Genomic DNA, 17,155 nt, shown 5'->3' on the forward strand with positions numbered 1-17,155 from the left:
CCCTGGATACTACAGTGACACTCCTGCAGGTAGGTAGGCGACGGAAAAAGGAGCATCATCAGGCAGTGCTGCTCTGAGCTGCGCGACGTGACGTCGTTTTTTACAGTATATTTGAGTACCAATGCTGCGGCGGGCTCTGGCGGTCCGGGCATTTCATGGTCGGCCGCTGGGGCTCAGGGCGTCGTCGTCGTCGCCTTTGACCATGCCATGCCATGCCATGGCATGAGCGCGACACCTGCCGGCCATGCCGATGATGAGTCGCCAGAGCACCAACGCCCGCAGCCGCAGGCAGCCTTTTCGGGCATTGGCATTGGCATCTCCCCCTCCCGACCCAGCTGCGTGCAACGCCGATACGATGCCGTCCCCGTCCCGTCCTGCGTTCAAAAGCTGCTGCCAACTTCGGAGCCATTCCGTCCTTTTCAGTTCAGGTCAGCTCCGCACGAGACACGAGCCAGGCTCACGTGCAGTGCAGCCACCTCTCGCCTGTTTTTTTTCCTTCTTTTCCATTACCTTTTGTCCTTTTAGAGTATATAATATTTTATATTATATTCAGGAAAAAGGAGGAGATAGTGAGCGCATCAGAACCGTCACATCCGTGTTGAATTCGTGCGAGCAAAAAGGAGCATCCTTTTCTGTTCTTTCATTTTACATTAATATTTCAGAGAAAAATATCTAGGAAAGAAAAAGGGGCACATCACGAATAGCAGCCAAGCAGCATCAGATTTCGCATCAGTTTAGCACAACAAAAGGTACCACAGATGCTAGTCACCTACTACACTCGACTACTATCAGATTCGCCATCAGATTTTACACAAATCTGGAAAGCACACAAAACACTTGCATCATCTAATGCAACGACGACGACTGGGCGGTTTTCATTCTTGGTCTGGGTACAACAAATAGTACAAAGCATGGTAGTACAACCTTAGGAACAGGATGGAGGAGTTCAGTGCCTCCCCCATTTGATACATGAGGTAGGATCCGGCTCTTACAGAGAGTTCTGTTCTTAATGCGATAAACAAATAGCTACGGCATGGGTTGTGGGCGAGGGCGGGGTGGGTACGGGGGGCAGGCGCTGCCGACTCATCAATCTCCGGGGTGAAGGCTCGCTAGCAGCGAGCGCGATGCTGGTGAGCGTCATGCGACAACACTCACCTAGTGGCCGCCCGAGCTTCGTTCTCAATCACCTGCGGAAACAGTTTTGATCGCTGTCATCAGAACACGCCAAGCGTGATTGGGGAAGCAAACAAAAGGATTCCAGTTTCTGAGACTTTTAAGGTGGAACTGGATCAGTAGGAAACTCACATCTGGGCATCGGGATGGAGATGGAGAGCTGGGTGGTCGAGAAGGAGGTCCTGTTGGACCTCGCGTCGTCCATCTCCGACCATGAGTCCCTTGTCCCGGGCCACTCGTCGAAGAAGGGCCTCAGCGGCTGGTTCTCCTGCTTCACGTTCCCGAGCAGCCCACCAGCCCCGGCCCCAGCACCACCGCTGCTGAACGGCTGGCGCTCCTGCTCTTGGGACAGCGAGGCGATGGTGACCTGGCCAAGCTCCTGCGGCGGCTCAATGTGGGAGTAGGAGTAGGCACCAGGCAGGAGGCCAGAATCTCTGCCCTTAGATAATGTAAACGGGGGCACATTGGATGGCAGGGAGTGCCATGAGTTATCTGATGGAGAATCAATGGTGAAGCCCCTCGAGTTTCCTGATGCTCCTGAGAAGAAGCTCAGCTCGCTAGCATCGGATTTAGCTCCAATAGGGTACCTGCAAAATGAATTGGTTATGGATATGCAACGATCACAAGCTGCTACAAATAATTATGAACTGACAGAAAACTTGTCAGTCCGGCACTATTGCTTGGAGTGTACTACTCTAGTATCATATTTCTGCCTACAGCAACCGGCTAGACATGTATGAAGTGAAATAGATGCAGAGGTGATAAATAAATAGCTAATAAGTCAACCCCGACAGACAATCAAGCTCAGGAAGCACCTAAAATCAAGAGATGAACTACTCTATCTTGTCTTGGAAAACAAAAACAGTCAAAAGCAGCATAATGAGTTAATATCTAAAACTATAGCAATTGCTGATGTGCAAATCCTTATACAAACTCATAACTAAAAAAACAATGTGTCTGAGAGAGTGTACAAAATAGGGGGCTAATAAGAAAATCTGTCTGAAATACTAGTACAGACCTATGTTGTATAGGGCATGGACATGGCAGCTGCGAGCCTAAATTTATAGAAATATATAAATTTATAGACATCTAAGATACCAGAAGCAGCCAGGGCCCAGAGAATAGCAGGCAAAACTGCAAAAGATTTCTATATTGTACAACATATATAATAAGCGAGTGGCAGAAGTGCTTTTGCCGTTGAAGAGTCAATACACCAAAGTGTGATTTGGGATGTGATTCTCCTTTTGCAATAATAGTGTAAAAGAGAACCAATGAAAACCATAGCATCATCAATAATGGCCCCAGCTCAAATAGCATGGCAGTAATTCAGCCCCCACCCAATCATGCAAGAAAACCTATTGTAGCGCAGCTGCATCCCAGTATAGTTAGCAAGCAGGCCAGGCAAATCCAATCCAATGGCCATTTGATAGCAACAACAAGAACGGAAAAAAAGGGATGTCGGATGTAACCATACTTGCTGCCATAGCGATAATGAGCATTCGAAGCGTCGACATTGAGATGCGATGAGCCAGCCCCGCCACCGAGGGACAGGCCATGAGCCTTACCCCCAGCCGCAGCAAGGGACTCAAGAGGCGCGGCGGCAGCAGCCTCCCGGGTGGTGGTGGTGACGGTGGACAGCTGGGGCTGCGACGGGTGCGCAGGCGAGGCGGTCTTGGATTCCACAGGCTTTCTTGAACGGTTGCGGCCACGGTGCATGTGGCGCTCGCAGTACTTGGAGTCAGGGTGCGCCTCCTTGGAGCACCGCCACTTCTTGCCGTCAGTGCGGCGGCACCGCCACGGCTCCGGGTCCAGCTTCTTCCCGTAGTAGGCGTAGTAACTCACTGCAGGAGGGAAACCAAAATACAGGGTGAGACTGAGAGCACATCGAAAAATCGAATCAGCCATCGCCTGCTCACACAGCCGGACAGCCCTAGTTAGTGTATATATTCATATTCTAATGAAACGATGTACTCCTACTTGCTACTGGGGTAGATCAAAAGCACATAAACATTTGACCAACCCAATGCAAAGATGCTTTCTCCTACTTTGTTTAAAAGTTTGAATAATAAAGAATCCCTATCCCATTGCGTGAGCAAGCAGGAAAGGAGGTGACAAAGATCCACCCCATCACATAGGCACAGATGCCAGATGCTAGGCGACGCATGCTTAATGAATCATTCGATGAGATAAATCGCGGCAATACCCAACCAACCAATCCAATCCAATCCCAGTAATATAAGCAGCAGGGCAGGCAAAAGATCTATGCTATGCGTTCTTCTCTCCTGAAAAAGGCATCCATTAGTTTCCTTCCCCTATGGTATGATAATACCAGCAAGCAAGCAAGCACGAATCCATTTGAACAGAGATTGATGAGATGTATATATACACGCGAATGAAGGAGACAACAACGAGAGGGGATGGTAGGGGAGCTCACGGGACGGGTGGTGGTGGTGGTGGTAGAAGGGCGAGGCGGCGGGGCCGGCGAAGGAGAAAGCGGCGGCGGCGGAGTGGGGGCCGGGGCGGACGGGGAGGAGGAGATCGGGCGGGACGGGGACGCCGGCCATGAGGTACTTGTAGATGAGCGCCTGCTGCTCCAGCTCGGCCCACTGCGCGGCGGTGAAGACCGCGGCCGCCGAACCTCGCTGCGGCAGCGGCAGCGGCGGGGGCTGGTGCGGGTACCCGCCGCCCATCCCCATAGCCGCCCCCGCCGAGGACGCCGAGCTCAGCATCGGTGGGCCCCCACCCCCACTGCCGCGCTCCTCCTCCTCCTCCTCCTCTTCCTCCTCCTGCCTTTGGACCGGCTCTGAGAACGTACAGGCGGAGGCGCAGGGAACGGAGGGGCGGGCGGAAGGGAAGGTCAGGTGGGGGTTGGAGGGTTCTTGGTGGCGGCCATTAATGGAAGGGAAGGGAGGGGAGGAGGGAGTCGGTGGGGGATCTGCAGATAGCGAAGCGAATCGCTTTGCTCTCCGCTGCCGCCCGCCCTTGCTTGCTTTGGATTTGGATTTGGATGCTCGCCTCGGCAGCTCGGCTGTCTTCGTCTCAGCGTCACACGCTGCTGCTCTGCTGTCTGTCATTTTGTACTGGACCGGGGGCCGGTGGCTGGGCTGCCCCCCTGCTGCCCTTCCAAGGGCAGCCTAGGGATTTCCTTGTCCTCCTTTTTTTTTTCCTTTTTTTTTTCCAACCCGCTTCACATTTTCTTTTTAAATCCATGAATGAACAAACAATGTTGATAAAGTGTGCTCGTTTACATTGGTACTATATGCTCCCTTCGTTTTAAAACAATTATCGTTTCCGTTTCTTAATAAACAACTTTGATAAAATATATATTAAAAATTATTAATATTAATGGAACACAATTGGTTTCAAAATAACTGTTGTTTTCATTTTCTAATAATAAACAAACTATGATAAAATATATATTAAAAATTAGTAATTTTTATGGAACATATTTGGTATTGTTGGAAAGATCTTTTGAATCTAGGTTTTTTTAATAAATTTATTTAAAAATATAAATATTGCACTTATTTTCTAAAAATCAAGTCAAATTTGTGACATGGACACCAAAAAGACATATAATTTGAAAAACAATGGATGAAGATTATCGCACAACCAATCGCGTCGTCACTACCTCCTACCATTGCCTTGTTCCACCGCCTATCGAGCAATAGGCTAGGATCATTGTCTTTCGTTATTCTATCATATTTGCTAACCCATCACTAACAAGACCCTCTCCTCTTCACCTAAGCCTGGCTCCGCCCCACCACGATCAACAATGCTTCGTTGCCTTTGTCGTCCTGTCCGCTAACCGTCAGGGCAATCCATCGCTATAGTTCTACGGTCAGGGCACGAAGTAAACCCTAACTTCGGTGGAGGTGCGACGATGGGCCGGCCACTGGCTGCGACAACATGGAGTCGCGTGAGCGCGTGACCAGACACGGATTCAGTTGGTTGCAGCAATGTGGAGTCGCAAGGAGCTACGCCAAACAAGCATCTAAAAACACACCTTCTTGCAAGAAGCTCGGAGGAGCGAGAGTCCTTTTTTTATAGAGGAGTTGGAAAAAAAAAGTGACTTCTCCTCATAAACCTAATACAAATTATTATAAAGTTATCCATCAGAAAAGTTACTCCGAAACGGGTCGTGTGAACATCGAATACCGACCATCACCGCCAGGCTGTTGCTCACTTCCCAGTCTCCGCGACTAGCCTTGTTTACTTCCACGCAGGACCTAAATTTTTTTCAAGATTCTCCATCACATTAAATCTTTAGACGCATACATGGAGTATTAAATATAGACAAAAATAAAAACTAATTACACAATTTGATCAAATATATACGAGATAAATTTTTTTAAGTCTAGTTAAGTTGGACAATAATTATCACAAACAAACAAAAGTACTACAGTAACGTGAATTTTTTCTCTTCCGAAACTAAACACGACCTACAACTACTGCCATCGATCGAAACAGTGCTGCATGCCACGAAATACTCCAGCCTAGGCATGTGGTAGTTAAAATATATATATAAGTAATTTCCGGCTTGTTCGGTCCATGTACCCGTGCTGCCGTGCAGGTCAGACACGAGCGCGCGTGCACACCGCACCAGAAAACGGCTTTGCTGTTGCATGCATTGGTGGTTTGGGGGTGTCGCCCCAACCAAACGTCAACCGGCCATAGGCCGTCGTCGTCACCACCACACCAAGCAAGAAAACAACGCTGCCGTCGAGCGTCACACTAGATCTCCCTCTGTCAACTGTCAACACAACCCGTTATATATTGTTATTCAGCGACGCGACGCAATCATGCAGCCGACCAGCTTTGTGCAGCCCCGGGCAGCACAGCAGTGATGAGTGTACCGTCGACCGTGTACACGTACGTACGTACGTACGCACACTTGAAACTGCACGGTGTCAGTGGTATAGTGTACACCAACAGAGCAACAGTTTTGTACACGCACAGTGAAACGCCAATGCACGTACAGTTTCAATGCCTCCGAGGCTTTTACTTGCAGGCCGTACACGTACGCGTGTTTTGGATTATTACGCAGGATTTTCACTGGCCCCAGTAAATCTTTGGGCGCCGTGACCCGTGAGAAAAAGGCCGCCCTGTTTGGCGATCAGTTTCAACAGGAGCGAGAGCCGAGCCTGCGTGCGCGTGAGGGCTGGAGAAGGAGAGCGACGGACGTGCAGTGCAGTCACGCAGAGGCAGAGCATTCAAGGTCCCGGAAAATGCTGCTGTACGTATACGTACCGCCCGGCCGCTGTCACTCGTGCCACACACCTCTTCACTACACTGTTGCTACAGGCCTGGGGCCGTTTCTGACTTGTTGATCCATGGAGCTAACAATTTATTTAGCCACTAAAACCCCGAACTAGCCAGTAACACAGCTAGTAGTCAAAGTGGGAGGATCCGAACTCGACCCAAGGTCCAACCGATGCAAAAACAATTGCGTGTGCTGTGTCTGCTTATTTCCAGAAGTCAATCGATTTTAAGTTGGAGACTTAAACAAATAATATTAATTTTTCAATCTCTAAATATATATATTATGAAGAATATCTTTTATGATTAATCTATTTTGCACGACGTAAGCTATGAAGCCAAAATATTTTTTATTATATTGACGGACTCATTTAAAAACCTTGTTCTCTATGATGGAACATATATAGGGTGTGTTTGGTTTGATGACTTTACTCTAACTAGCTTCCATAATATACATTGGGCCTGTTTAGTTGACCGTGTGGACTCTTACCCTAGCCAGCTTCCATAATACACATTGAGCGTTGTAGCCACCACGTGAAGCATCGCTGACCACATCTCCTTCCACAGCCGCCGCGTGCTCCCTCACTCTCCCAAATCCGCCTGCTTCCTCAATCTCTCCTAGATCCGCCACCATATCTTCTCCCACGGCAGTGGCAAGCACGAGCCCCTCCTAGTCCTAAAGACCTCCACGCTACCTTCACGTGAGCACCCCGGCCTTCACTAGCAGGGTGGCCTTCACATGACCTCCGCCGGCAAGCATGAACGACAGACGAGCAATGGCAGCGGCAAGCTCCAGTGCCAACACACAAGTAGGACGAGCATGCCAACGCAAGCTCCACCTTACAAGTACGATGAGCAGGCCAACGCAAGTTCCACCTTCTTCTCTAGTTTGCTGACCATGCCCACACCATGCTCAACTAAAGTCCTCAAAAGGGGGTCAACTTACTAGGTGAGTAAGAGGTGAGTCTATGCAAACTAAATCAGGCAACCAAACACAACGATTCCTAGCTAGGCTTATCTAGTATAGGCAACCAAACACGTGTTGCTTGCGTTAGCTAAAGCTACCTAGAGCTACTCTGTCTTAGTTTTGTTAGCCAAATTTATCTAGAAAACGAACCAAACACACTGGGCATGGGCATTAGGGTTGCCCCTCCTCCATATACCTATCTGAGCATCTCTCTCCCTCCCTCCCTCCCTCCTAACCAGGCAGGGTAGGGCAATGGAAAACCTAGATAGGTGGTGTGCCTAGGTAGGAGAGGAGAGGGTGAGACACTGGGATAAAAGCAGCCATGCTGAGATAGAAAACTGGAAACGTCGATAGGTGCTGTCCAAGTTGCAGCAGGAGCAGGGGCACTATAAATGGGGGCAAAAGGACAAGACAAGGCTGGATTGAAATTACCACTTACAATGTGGGTGTGGGGACAGCACAGGGATCTTACATCACCACCGGCACGTACCACGTACACCATCCCTGCATGAATCCATGTCCATCCATCCATGGGCTCGGCTTGGGACCAGCTGGTCAAACCCAGCCATGGCCGGCCAGTTGGCCACGGAACGACCCAACTGATTGACCTCCAGCTCCAAACAAACCCTTGTGGCTCACCCAGCAGCACGGGCTGAGATTGCAGCAATAATCAGCAGCATCAGCAGATAAACTTGTGTGATGATGGACTGGCAGCAGCACCAGGACGCTGCTGGTTGCCCCCCACACACCAACACAAGATCCCATTGCATCTCCAACTACACAAGAGCGAAAAGTTGTCGAAATAATAGTTAGGAATGTCTGGTACGATGAAATGCCACCTCAAAACTAGCTCAAAATAGGACGGACAACACAGAGAAGAAAGGAGATGACACAGGAACTGGATCTATTTTCCGGTTTCTGGTAACCGGAAGCTCACTCTATACACAGCCGGCCTAACCTGGTTGCTCCATGGAAAACAGGAAGGTGGAATGTGTAAAAAGAGAGAGAGAGAGAGAGAGAGAGAGAGAAAATGAAAGGGCATCTCTAAATCTGAAGCACTGCAAACCAAAAAAGGTTGTGGCCTAGACTGAAGACAGTTGCTGGTCCAGCCATTATTATAAATATGGGCAGAAGAACCATCCTCTGATCAGTGGGTTGTATCGCCCGACATGCAGGCACGGTGTAATCCTCACTCAAATATGAGTAGATGAGCGTGGTGTGTGCTTGGCCCCCATTCATCAACCATTAAAACGAGATAGGTATGTATGTCAGAAAATGATCCTCAAAATCAGAAGGACTATCATGATGAAGATCAGAATGACAAGGACGGTGGCACACATCACCACGCCCCCTTTCTTCTGCGTCCTCTCAGCCTGCAGAACAGACGGACCAAGATATTAGACTGCGAGGTTCAGGTACTGATGCAGCCAACAAATTTTCTTTATTTCAAGAAACACTATTGGGTACTACATAATGCATACAGCTAGCAGTAATATATGAATGGGGAGAGGAAGAGAGAGAGGGAGAGAGAGAGGGAGAGAAAGATCATAAAGGCACAAGACAGTGCCTGCGGTAAGCAGTAAACTGAAGGGTTGGTTAAAAATTTACTGCCGAAAGTCATCTTTTACAGACAGGGAAATAAACACAGGGCGGTATGTTTTAATGACAATCAGGATATTTTATTTAGAGATAATATACCAGCTAAAAAGGTGAAATATTTGAATCGCTTGATTTCCACCAATGACAAAAAATTATGGGTACCCTGAAGGCATAAAACAAAATACCGAATGTCTACACACCTAATCATGCAATTAAAAAAGCAGTCAAGCACCAGACAGCATTACAGCTTAAAGCCATACCAGCAGTACAAAGGTTTCGTTCATCATTACTAAGGTCCATTCTACAGAAATGTATATGGCACAAACATTACTAGTAGTGAGGGTAAATATGGTTCAAGGATGAAACCTTCTGCAGTTGTTTGTAACCCTCCTCAACTGAAGCTGCAACGTTCTGTATGTTGCAGTCTATCCGATCGATGATGGTTCCCTGTTTGAAGTAATAAATCAAGAGTCTAGTCCCAGCTAGTTATGTAACACCAATCATTGACAACTAATCAGGGTTTCATATACCTGATCAATCACGAGAACTGAAGGATCCTTCATGATCTGTGCAAGTTCGTTGACTGATTCAACAACCTTCAAACCACAAGCAGACAGCAATAATAAACAGACTTCAGGAATCAGGAACATGTGCTGTCGAAAAGAGAATACATATAGCGATTGACAGAACCATCAAATAAATAAATAAAAAGTTCACCTGCTCAATTTCTCTCTCCCTTTCTCTAGTGAATGCTTGGCTTTTCTTAAGTTTTGACATCTGAACCCTAGTGAAACCCTGGTATAACAAAATACAATTACGAATTACATCAACAACTTATAGAAACTTTAAAGAAATAGCTGCACATCTCATCATCTGTTGGTCTGGATCCCCAACAAGTATATATTCTTATAACACAATAAATTCAAACCCAGCCAAATGTACCCTGCATGGATAAACAAAAATTCCAAAAAAGAAAGAAATGGAACACTGATGCAATAAAAGATAGATTGTGCCAAAGAATTTCCTAAAGCATCTTTGCGTCAGTTTTGGTTACATGAGCCAGGCATCTAACACAGTTAGTCACTTAGTCCTTCATTGTAAGACTACATTCTGGATGGTGGATGCTGGGTTGTGCTGTTATGTTTAATTGGAGAAATGTAGTTTGCGACAAGAAGACCAGGAAGTAACAGAATTTTCTTGGATTTTAATCATATATATTATATACAGTATATATTACTAGTCAAGTGCCCATCTCTTGCAATGGACCTCAAGTAAGTAACGATACCACAGCCTATAATGAAATGGAGTGGACCTGGACCATGCCCTTTTCAATGGGTTCAAAGTTCCTAGGTAAAAGGACAGGGGATATTCTAGGATATGCATGGGTAAGGACCAGGTACTACCCTGGTGCTTTGCCATATCCAATCTTATTCCCCATTCATGATCTATTTTACGCTATCCAAAGCATGTGCGTTTACAGTCCCAAAGAAAAAAAATAAAAGAAAAGGGGTGTGTCTCTGTGTGTGTGTGTGTGTGTGTGTTGTAGGGTGGGAAGTGTTCTCCATACACAGATGTGGATATAAACAGTGCTAATATAAGGTTTGAGGGAGGCATAATACAGAATTATCCATTCCCACCAACAAATTTAATATCAGCATCCAGCCACAGCCACAGCATGAAGGAGGGGGAGAACTGAGTTACCCATATTGACAACCTGATTTCAACAGACTCACTTATGATTTGTATAACTAACCCAAATAAATACAAACACAAGCAGAACGTTGTCACTATTATTTCGTCTTTTACCTGTCATTTTTTTATTTCTGTTTATGCATATAGAGGGAAGCATATCCTGCCAAGCAAATATTTATTTCACTAGTATGGAAGTCTCAAGGAGTCCTGGAGAGTGAACAAGTGTCAAATATACCCCCCCTCCCCCACAACAACAATGCAGCTAACACTCCTCTGGTTAATATCTAATAGGCAGCTAACATCTCATATCTAACAAAGAATGACTCATAGTGTACTAGATTTGAATAAGTTAGTATATAGCTCCTCATGCTAATATCAAACACACAGAGATAAAAAAAGATCGCCACAATCATCAGGTATGCAGCATGTAAAGACCAAAATACAACATACCACATCCTCAAACTCATCGTCTTCAAATGTAGACTTCGTCCCATTTATATTCATTTCCAAATCAACACCATCCTGACCCTGCAAAGGTATTCGTCAACAAAGCATATCAGTCAGGGTTGGACAAGCATTCTATCAGCAGTTAATCAAAACAGAAGGGAACCTCTTTTTGTTGGCGAAGGTGGTTTAAATATGATGACTGCTTTTTCCGGAACTCCATTGACAGGTTTTGCAGGTCTGCACCAAGAGAACGCTGCACATAACAGCCATGGATATTTTATCCGTCAAACGGGATGAAAAAAAAGAGAACAAACTTGTAACTTGTAACTGCCAATGATAAATAATCTTCTATCATACCTGGACATTCTTTCAGACATTTGAATCCTCTGATGAATCTTCCATGGACAGCTTCTGCAGCCTCTTGTTGGACCTCTTCATCAAGTCTGTTATCTCATGTGTGAGAACCTCAATTGCCCACTAGTCGCCTTTGCCATCGCCAAGGATGGCATCAAGGCATTGGCGTGTGCCTTAGCCAACTCCGTCTTTTTCATCCTTGCCCGATGCATGTTTGCAGATATCTGTTCAGAAACATCCACCCAGACTGGTGGTACCCCGACTGTCACAGCACCTCAGAGAAACCGAATGTCAATGCTGCATAATTCATCTTATCACCAATGAGGTGTCCAACCAGTGACACATCAATGCGAGTAGTTAACCTTCACAACCCACCATTACAGCTTACTGCCTAAGCTACTTATATCACTGATCAACATGCTATAATAAATCTTGCATTTGCTCAATCTAGTGGTGGAAATTCCCATTCTCCAGCAAGGGAAATCGCCTGTATGCTACACGGGTCGTTGCCTCGTAGCTATTAGCTAATGGGCGAGTCTAGTGATCTGCAATTCCAACCAATTCATTTGAATCACCGGTCAATTGGCCCACTCTACTTGTTAGCGTGGTCAAATGCCACTCGATCTAGTTGAAAAACTCCCATCGGGCATAGACCAGACGAGATGAGACAGGGGTGTTGGAGTCGGATGTGGTGGTGGCACCTGCAGTCGGAGGGGTCGTCGGTGCTGAGGGGCGCGTAGGGGCGGTCGGAGCGCAGCAGCGAGGCCATCTCGACCACCGGCACTCCCCTTCCCCCGCCGGACGGCGACGGTTCCCCGGCCGGCGCGCGGACGTGCCGCAGCGCGTCGCGGTACTTGCGGTAGAGCGGCGTCCGGTTCCGCGTGGCCATTCCGCATTGGGGATGAGAGTCCGAGCGCGTGACATCTCGACGGCGGCGAGCCGGCGAAGGCATTGGGGATGGCTCGGATTGCGCGACGCCGTGGGGGGGACGACACGGTGGGAGACGAGTTGAGTGGCATTTCCCTCCCTCCTCCATCACCACCAAGGAAGCAAGGACGATACGAACCGGGCCGGGCCTTTGGGCTATGTTGAATGGGCCTACATGGGCTGTCAAGGTGTAAGTGTGTGAGATGGGCTGGATTAGTTGTCCAATGGGCTATCAAGGTGCAATGCTTCTTTGTTTTTTTTTCAATTCATTCATGAAGACAGAAGCTTCTTCCTAGTTAGATAAGAGAGAGCTTCTGTTGCATCCGACAAGAATTCTGCAGAATCTTGGTTCTACTTTTGGGTTTGTTTCTGTTCATATTGGCAAGTTGTCGACTTTCCTGATCTCTCATTCTCTGGTCAATCGCCATTTTTGTATGAGTCAGCATATTGCACAACGAAGAAAGCAGATGGATTTGAATTGCTTTCAAGCTTTGACCAATCCCTTTCTGTATGTGTCAACATTGCACAACCAGAAGAAAGCAGATCGGTCTGGATTGCTTTCAAGCTTGCACCAATCCCTGAAAAGTGAAACACAATACATTTTGGAACACAGCAACAGCACTTGTCACCTGTCTGAAACGATCATCTTATATATGCATCTCACTGATCTGAAGACCACCTAAGGGCCTGTTTGGATGTTATTATATCGGATTTAGCACAATCCACATCCACATGTGTTGGGTGGATTAGGGTGTAATTTAGTTCAAGTTCCATTTCAGTCCACCCAACATATGTAGATTGATGTGAATCCGACTATATCCAAACAAAAATCATCTTATACAGTTCATTCATCTGACGATTAATCCTAAAACATGACAGGAAAAATTCTCACTCCAAGTTCGTTCCTACTACTTAACAGCAACAGAAAAACAGAGCAATGGGAGCAAGAAGACGGCGGCTCGTGTTGTTTCAAAGTAGCGAGTGGATGTCAGTACAAGGTGATTCCGAAGGATTGGCTGACGAGGATGGCAAGCCCCATGGATATGGCGAGCAGCGACGCAGCCCACGTGAGCTTCTCGGTGATCCGGGGAACCCTGTCCTTGAGCGCCTCCGTACACGAGCCGATGAAGACGGTATAGCTCCCCATGGAGACGACGGTCCCGACGAGGAACATGCCGAGGAACGCGGCGCCGGCGAGGCGCGACGGGAGGGCGAGCGCCGGCAGGATCATCATGAGCGCGTCCGGCTGCAGGCCGTGGACGATCCCGGTGGCGAACGTGGCGAAGTTGATCTTCGTCTTGCCGCCCGCCGCCGGCAGCGTCGTCTCCGTGGCGGCTGCCGGGTGGTGGTGGCCGTGGCCGTGGCCATGGCCGGCGTTGTCCAGCGCGACGCACGGCGTGGGCACCTCGCTGGCCTCGCGGATGCCGAGCGCGCCGATGACGAGCAGCGTGAGCGCGACGACGCGGGTGCTCCAGGTGCGGATGACCTCGATGTGGAGGCGGTCCCTGAGGCCGAGGAAGAGCAGGCCGAAGAGCACCTGGCCGGCGTCGTGGCCGCAGCCCCAGAGCGCGCCCACCGCCGCGCTCTCCACCCTGGACCGCCCGATGGACAGCGGCGCCAGCGCCGCCAGGTGGTCCGGCCCCGACAGCGTGTGCAGGCAACCAGCCAGGAACCCCGTCCACGCGCTGCCCAGCAGCTCCGACTTGAACAGCGTCGTCGTGCCCGCCGCCTTGGCCGTCGGGTGGAAGTGCGCCAGCGCCGGCGGCGCCCACGATGGCTGGACGACCAGCGTCAGGACGATCGCCGAGAGCAGAGTGGCAGCTGCAGCACAAGTCACCTGTTAGAATGCACAACAAGGAAAATGTGTGAGCATCACATGTACATATGTATACATTGTGCATAGGAAAAAAATGACTTATATGGCATAAAATTTCGAAGGAAAAAACAAACTTGGATTATTTGCCGTCGATCGGTCATCGACGTTTCGGCATCAGGATTTTTTTTGCTACTCCGTTCGTCGACGTTCCAGATGCTAGAACGTCGACATCGACGTTTCAGCATCAGGATTTTTTACTTTGTATTCAGCACTTTTATTATCTACTGTATTTTACTTTAACGCATGGACGGCAGAGATTCTGCTACTCTTTAATAATCTTATTTTGAGGTGTTTGTTCTTCGCTAATTCTTTCTTGGCATTCTTTCTGTATCAGAATCGCTTCAGATGGCAATACAGCTGCTCTTCTCTCACTCAATGTTCCTGCTTTATTGATTCGCACGGATAAGACGAACACGAGGGATTATTTTTTACGATTGGAATTGACAGCGCGCAATGGATGCAGCAGAGCGTGCATGCAAGAACAACAATTACAGGGCACCAGAACAAAGCGTCCATCCACGCGACGAAACAAAGCGCTAGCACTGACCTTCTGGAAGAAGCTGCGGCTGGTGGTGGACGCGCCACCATCTTCCTCGCCATCCGCCTTCGCCGCCGATGGAGCAGCGCCGGCTGGGACCGCCGCCGTGGGGCGGTGCCTGGCGACAAGGAACGACGCGAGGGGCGGCCTGATGAGCCGTCCTCCGCCGCCGCGGAATATGGAGACGGAGTGCGCGAGGATGGATAGAGGCCTGTGCGCGCGGGGCCTTGCCGCGGCCGCGGCGGCGACGGGCGCGCGGCGGAGGAGCGGCGGGGAAGAGATAAGCCTCTCCATGGTTGGCGCAGTGGCGCGGCTTTGGCTCGACGAGGATTTGATTTGTTTGGGCTAGGGACTTGGTAGGGGCCCGTGCTATGGCCGCGTGGAGGCGATCGTGGCCGTTCACGTGTTGCCTGGAGATTCGTGCTTCACTTGAGTGCGGGGCCGTGTGGGCCGCGCTTGGTTTCATTTGAAGACCAATATAAGGCCGGCCGCTAAAAGCCCAACTGCAGTGTGGGAATTGGCGTCTTTTTTTTTCCCTCATTCGATTCGAATTGGAAAAGAAGAGTTTACACATACATATCACGACGTACACTCACATTCAATGAATGTACATGATTACATGTTATCTTTGTGAATATTTTCGAAGAACTAAATTAGACTATAAATCTCAAGATGGACGAAGTCATCGTAAACATCTCGCTGCTTATAAACATGTAGCCGACCATTGAAATAATAGTGTCGTCAAATCTTGAAATAAATCTAGATAAAATATAAGCAACCATATAAAAGTTAAGACTTAAACTTTGATGGACGGGTTTTATAGTAAGAAAACCAACCATCTGAGGCCTTGTTTAGTTCCAAAATTTTTGGCAAAATGAGCACGGTAGCAATTTCGTTTGTATTTGACAAATATTGTCCAATCAAAGACTAACTAGGCTCAAAAGATTCGTCTCGTCAATTCCGACCAAACTGTGTAATTAGTTTTTATTTTTATCTATATTTAATACTCCATGCATACGTCTAAAGATTCGATGTGACGGGGAATCTGAAAAATTTTACAAAATTTTTGAGGAACTAAACAAGGCCTGAAGCCATGATAGACTACAGCGTGTGGTGTAGTATGCACGCAGCACGTAGGCATCAGCTCTACATTCCCATCTACTACGACGACTACGATCTCCTATGACGTATTCCTAAATTCAAACAGTCACGAAAGAGGGCACCAATTAAACTACTCATCCACCAATAATTAATGGCTATAGTTGGTGATGTGTCACCAACATTTGCTTAAGCTGATGACGACTAGAGAGCCTCATCACTCTCGCCATTCGCTTCTCTTGTCCATCGAAGGCCTATGCATGACCACTTCGTTGCACGCCTAGTTCCTCCTTCCGTGCCTACCTCCAACCAGCACGTACTACTCTGTGTCGACCACGGACGAAACCATCCATTCAATAGTAATTAAATAGCTGATTGATGGCAATGAGTAGTACTTAGACCATTCTCAGTACTAGTTTTTTTGAAGAGGGATGATAGATTCCATTGTATTGTTTCTAAAAATAACTCGCAAATAACTTCCACTTTGTTCGCAACACGTGGGGATAGAACAAAACATTTATAGTAGTGATTTTCTATCCCGTTTCTAACGTCTTGGTAACCGTTAGTGCTAGGTTTCATTCGGTCGAAAACTCATCTCATCTTCCTCCTTTATCTAGAGTCCGCCCGTTTCTGAGCAACTCCAACAGTTTGCTAAAATTCACTTGGTAAATCTGTAGTTTTTTAAAGTGTCAAAACTAAATGCCAAATGAAAAAAGAAACTTTCTCCGACAGCTTGCTATTTAGGATTGGCAAAAGAACTTGGCATCCTAGGATTTTTGCCAAAATCACAAAATTGAGTATCCAACAAGTTTGCAAAACTAGTTGATAAATTGGGATACACGTGATGCCAAGCGATGGAGAACTTGGCATATTTGCCAAGTGAAGGGGGAATTTTGCCAAGCTCACGAAATTGCCAAGTAGTTTTGCCAACTTGTTGGAGGCTATTTTTTGTGGTTTTGGCAAAAAAATCCTAGGATGCCAAGTACTTTTCGCAAACTGTTGGAGTTGCTCTAAGCCATATTTTTTCTACCAATCAATAGTTAGTACTCTAAGCTATGACTTTTCAAACCAACGAACAGATTCCTAGTTCATTAATTTGTCACATCACCAATGGTGATTCACCATTTTCTATGATGTGCTGCTTTGTTAAATGGGAATAAAACTCCTTTCGGTACTGTTCTTATACAGTGAAGGAAACATGTTAATGCCTATTTGATCACGTACTTAG

The 17,155-nt window shown here is 47.5% G+C and overlaps 2 protein-coding genes and 1 pseudogene across 2 annotated transcripts; all 3 read right to left on the bottom strand.

Annotated features, from left to right (window-relative positions):
* LOC8066917 (growth-regulating factor 5) lies at positions 702–4,262 on the bottom strand. Its single transcript, XM_002437677.2, has 4 exons — positions 3,608–4,262; positions 2,648–3,014; positions 1,306–1,760; positions 702–1,187 (listed from the first exon to the last, which is right to left on the bottom strand). Exons 1-4 carry the CDS (start codon positions 4,245–4,247, stop codon positions 1,180–1,182), a joined length of 1,470 nt encoding a protein of 489 aa, XP_002437722.1. The 5' UTR covers positions 4,248–4,262; the 3' UTR covers positions 702–1,179.
* On the bottom strand, positions 5,163–12,501 carry LOC8066918 (annotated as a pseudogene).
* On the bottom strand, positions 13,046–15,160 carry LOC8066919. The gene is made up of 2 exons (XM_002437679.2): positions 14,839–15,160; positions 13,046–14,252 (listed from the first exon to the last, which is right to left on the bottom strand). Exons 1-2 carry the CDS (start codon positions 15,121–15,123, stop codon positions 13,404–13,406), a joined length of 1,134 nt encoding a protein of 377 aa, XP_002437724.1. The 5' UTR covers positions 15,124–15,160; the 3' UTR covers positions 13,046–13,403.

The sequence above is a fragment of the Sorghum bicolor genome, chromosome 10 (genome assembly GCF_000003195.3).
Source record: "Sorghum bicolor cultivar BTx623 chromosome 10, Sorghum_bicolor_NCBIv3, whole genome shotgun sequence".
Classification (NCBI taxonomy): domain Eukaryota; kingdom Viridiplantae; phylum Streptophyta; class Magnoliopsida; order Poales; family Poaceae; genus Sorghum; species Sorghum bicolor.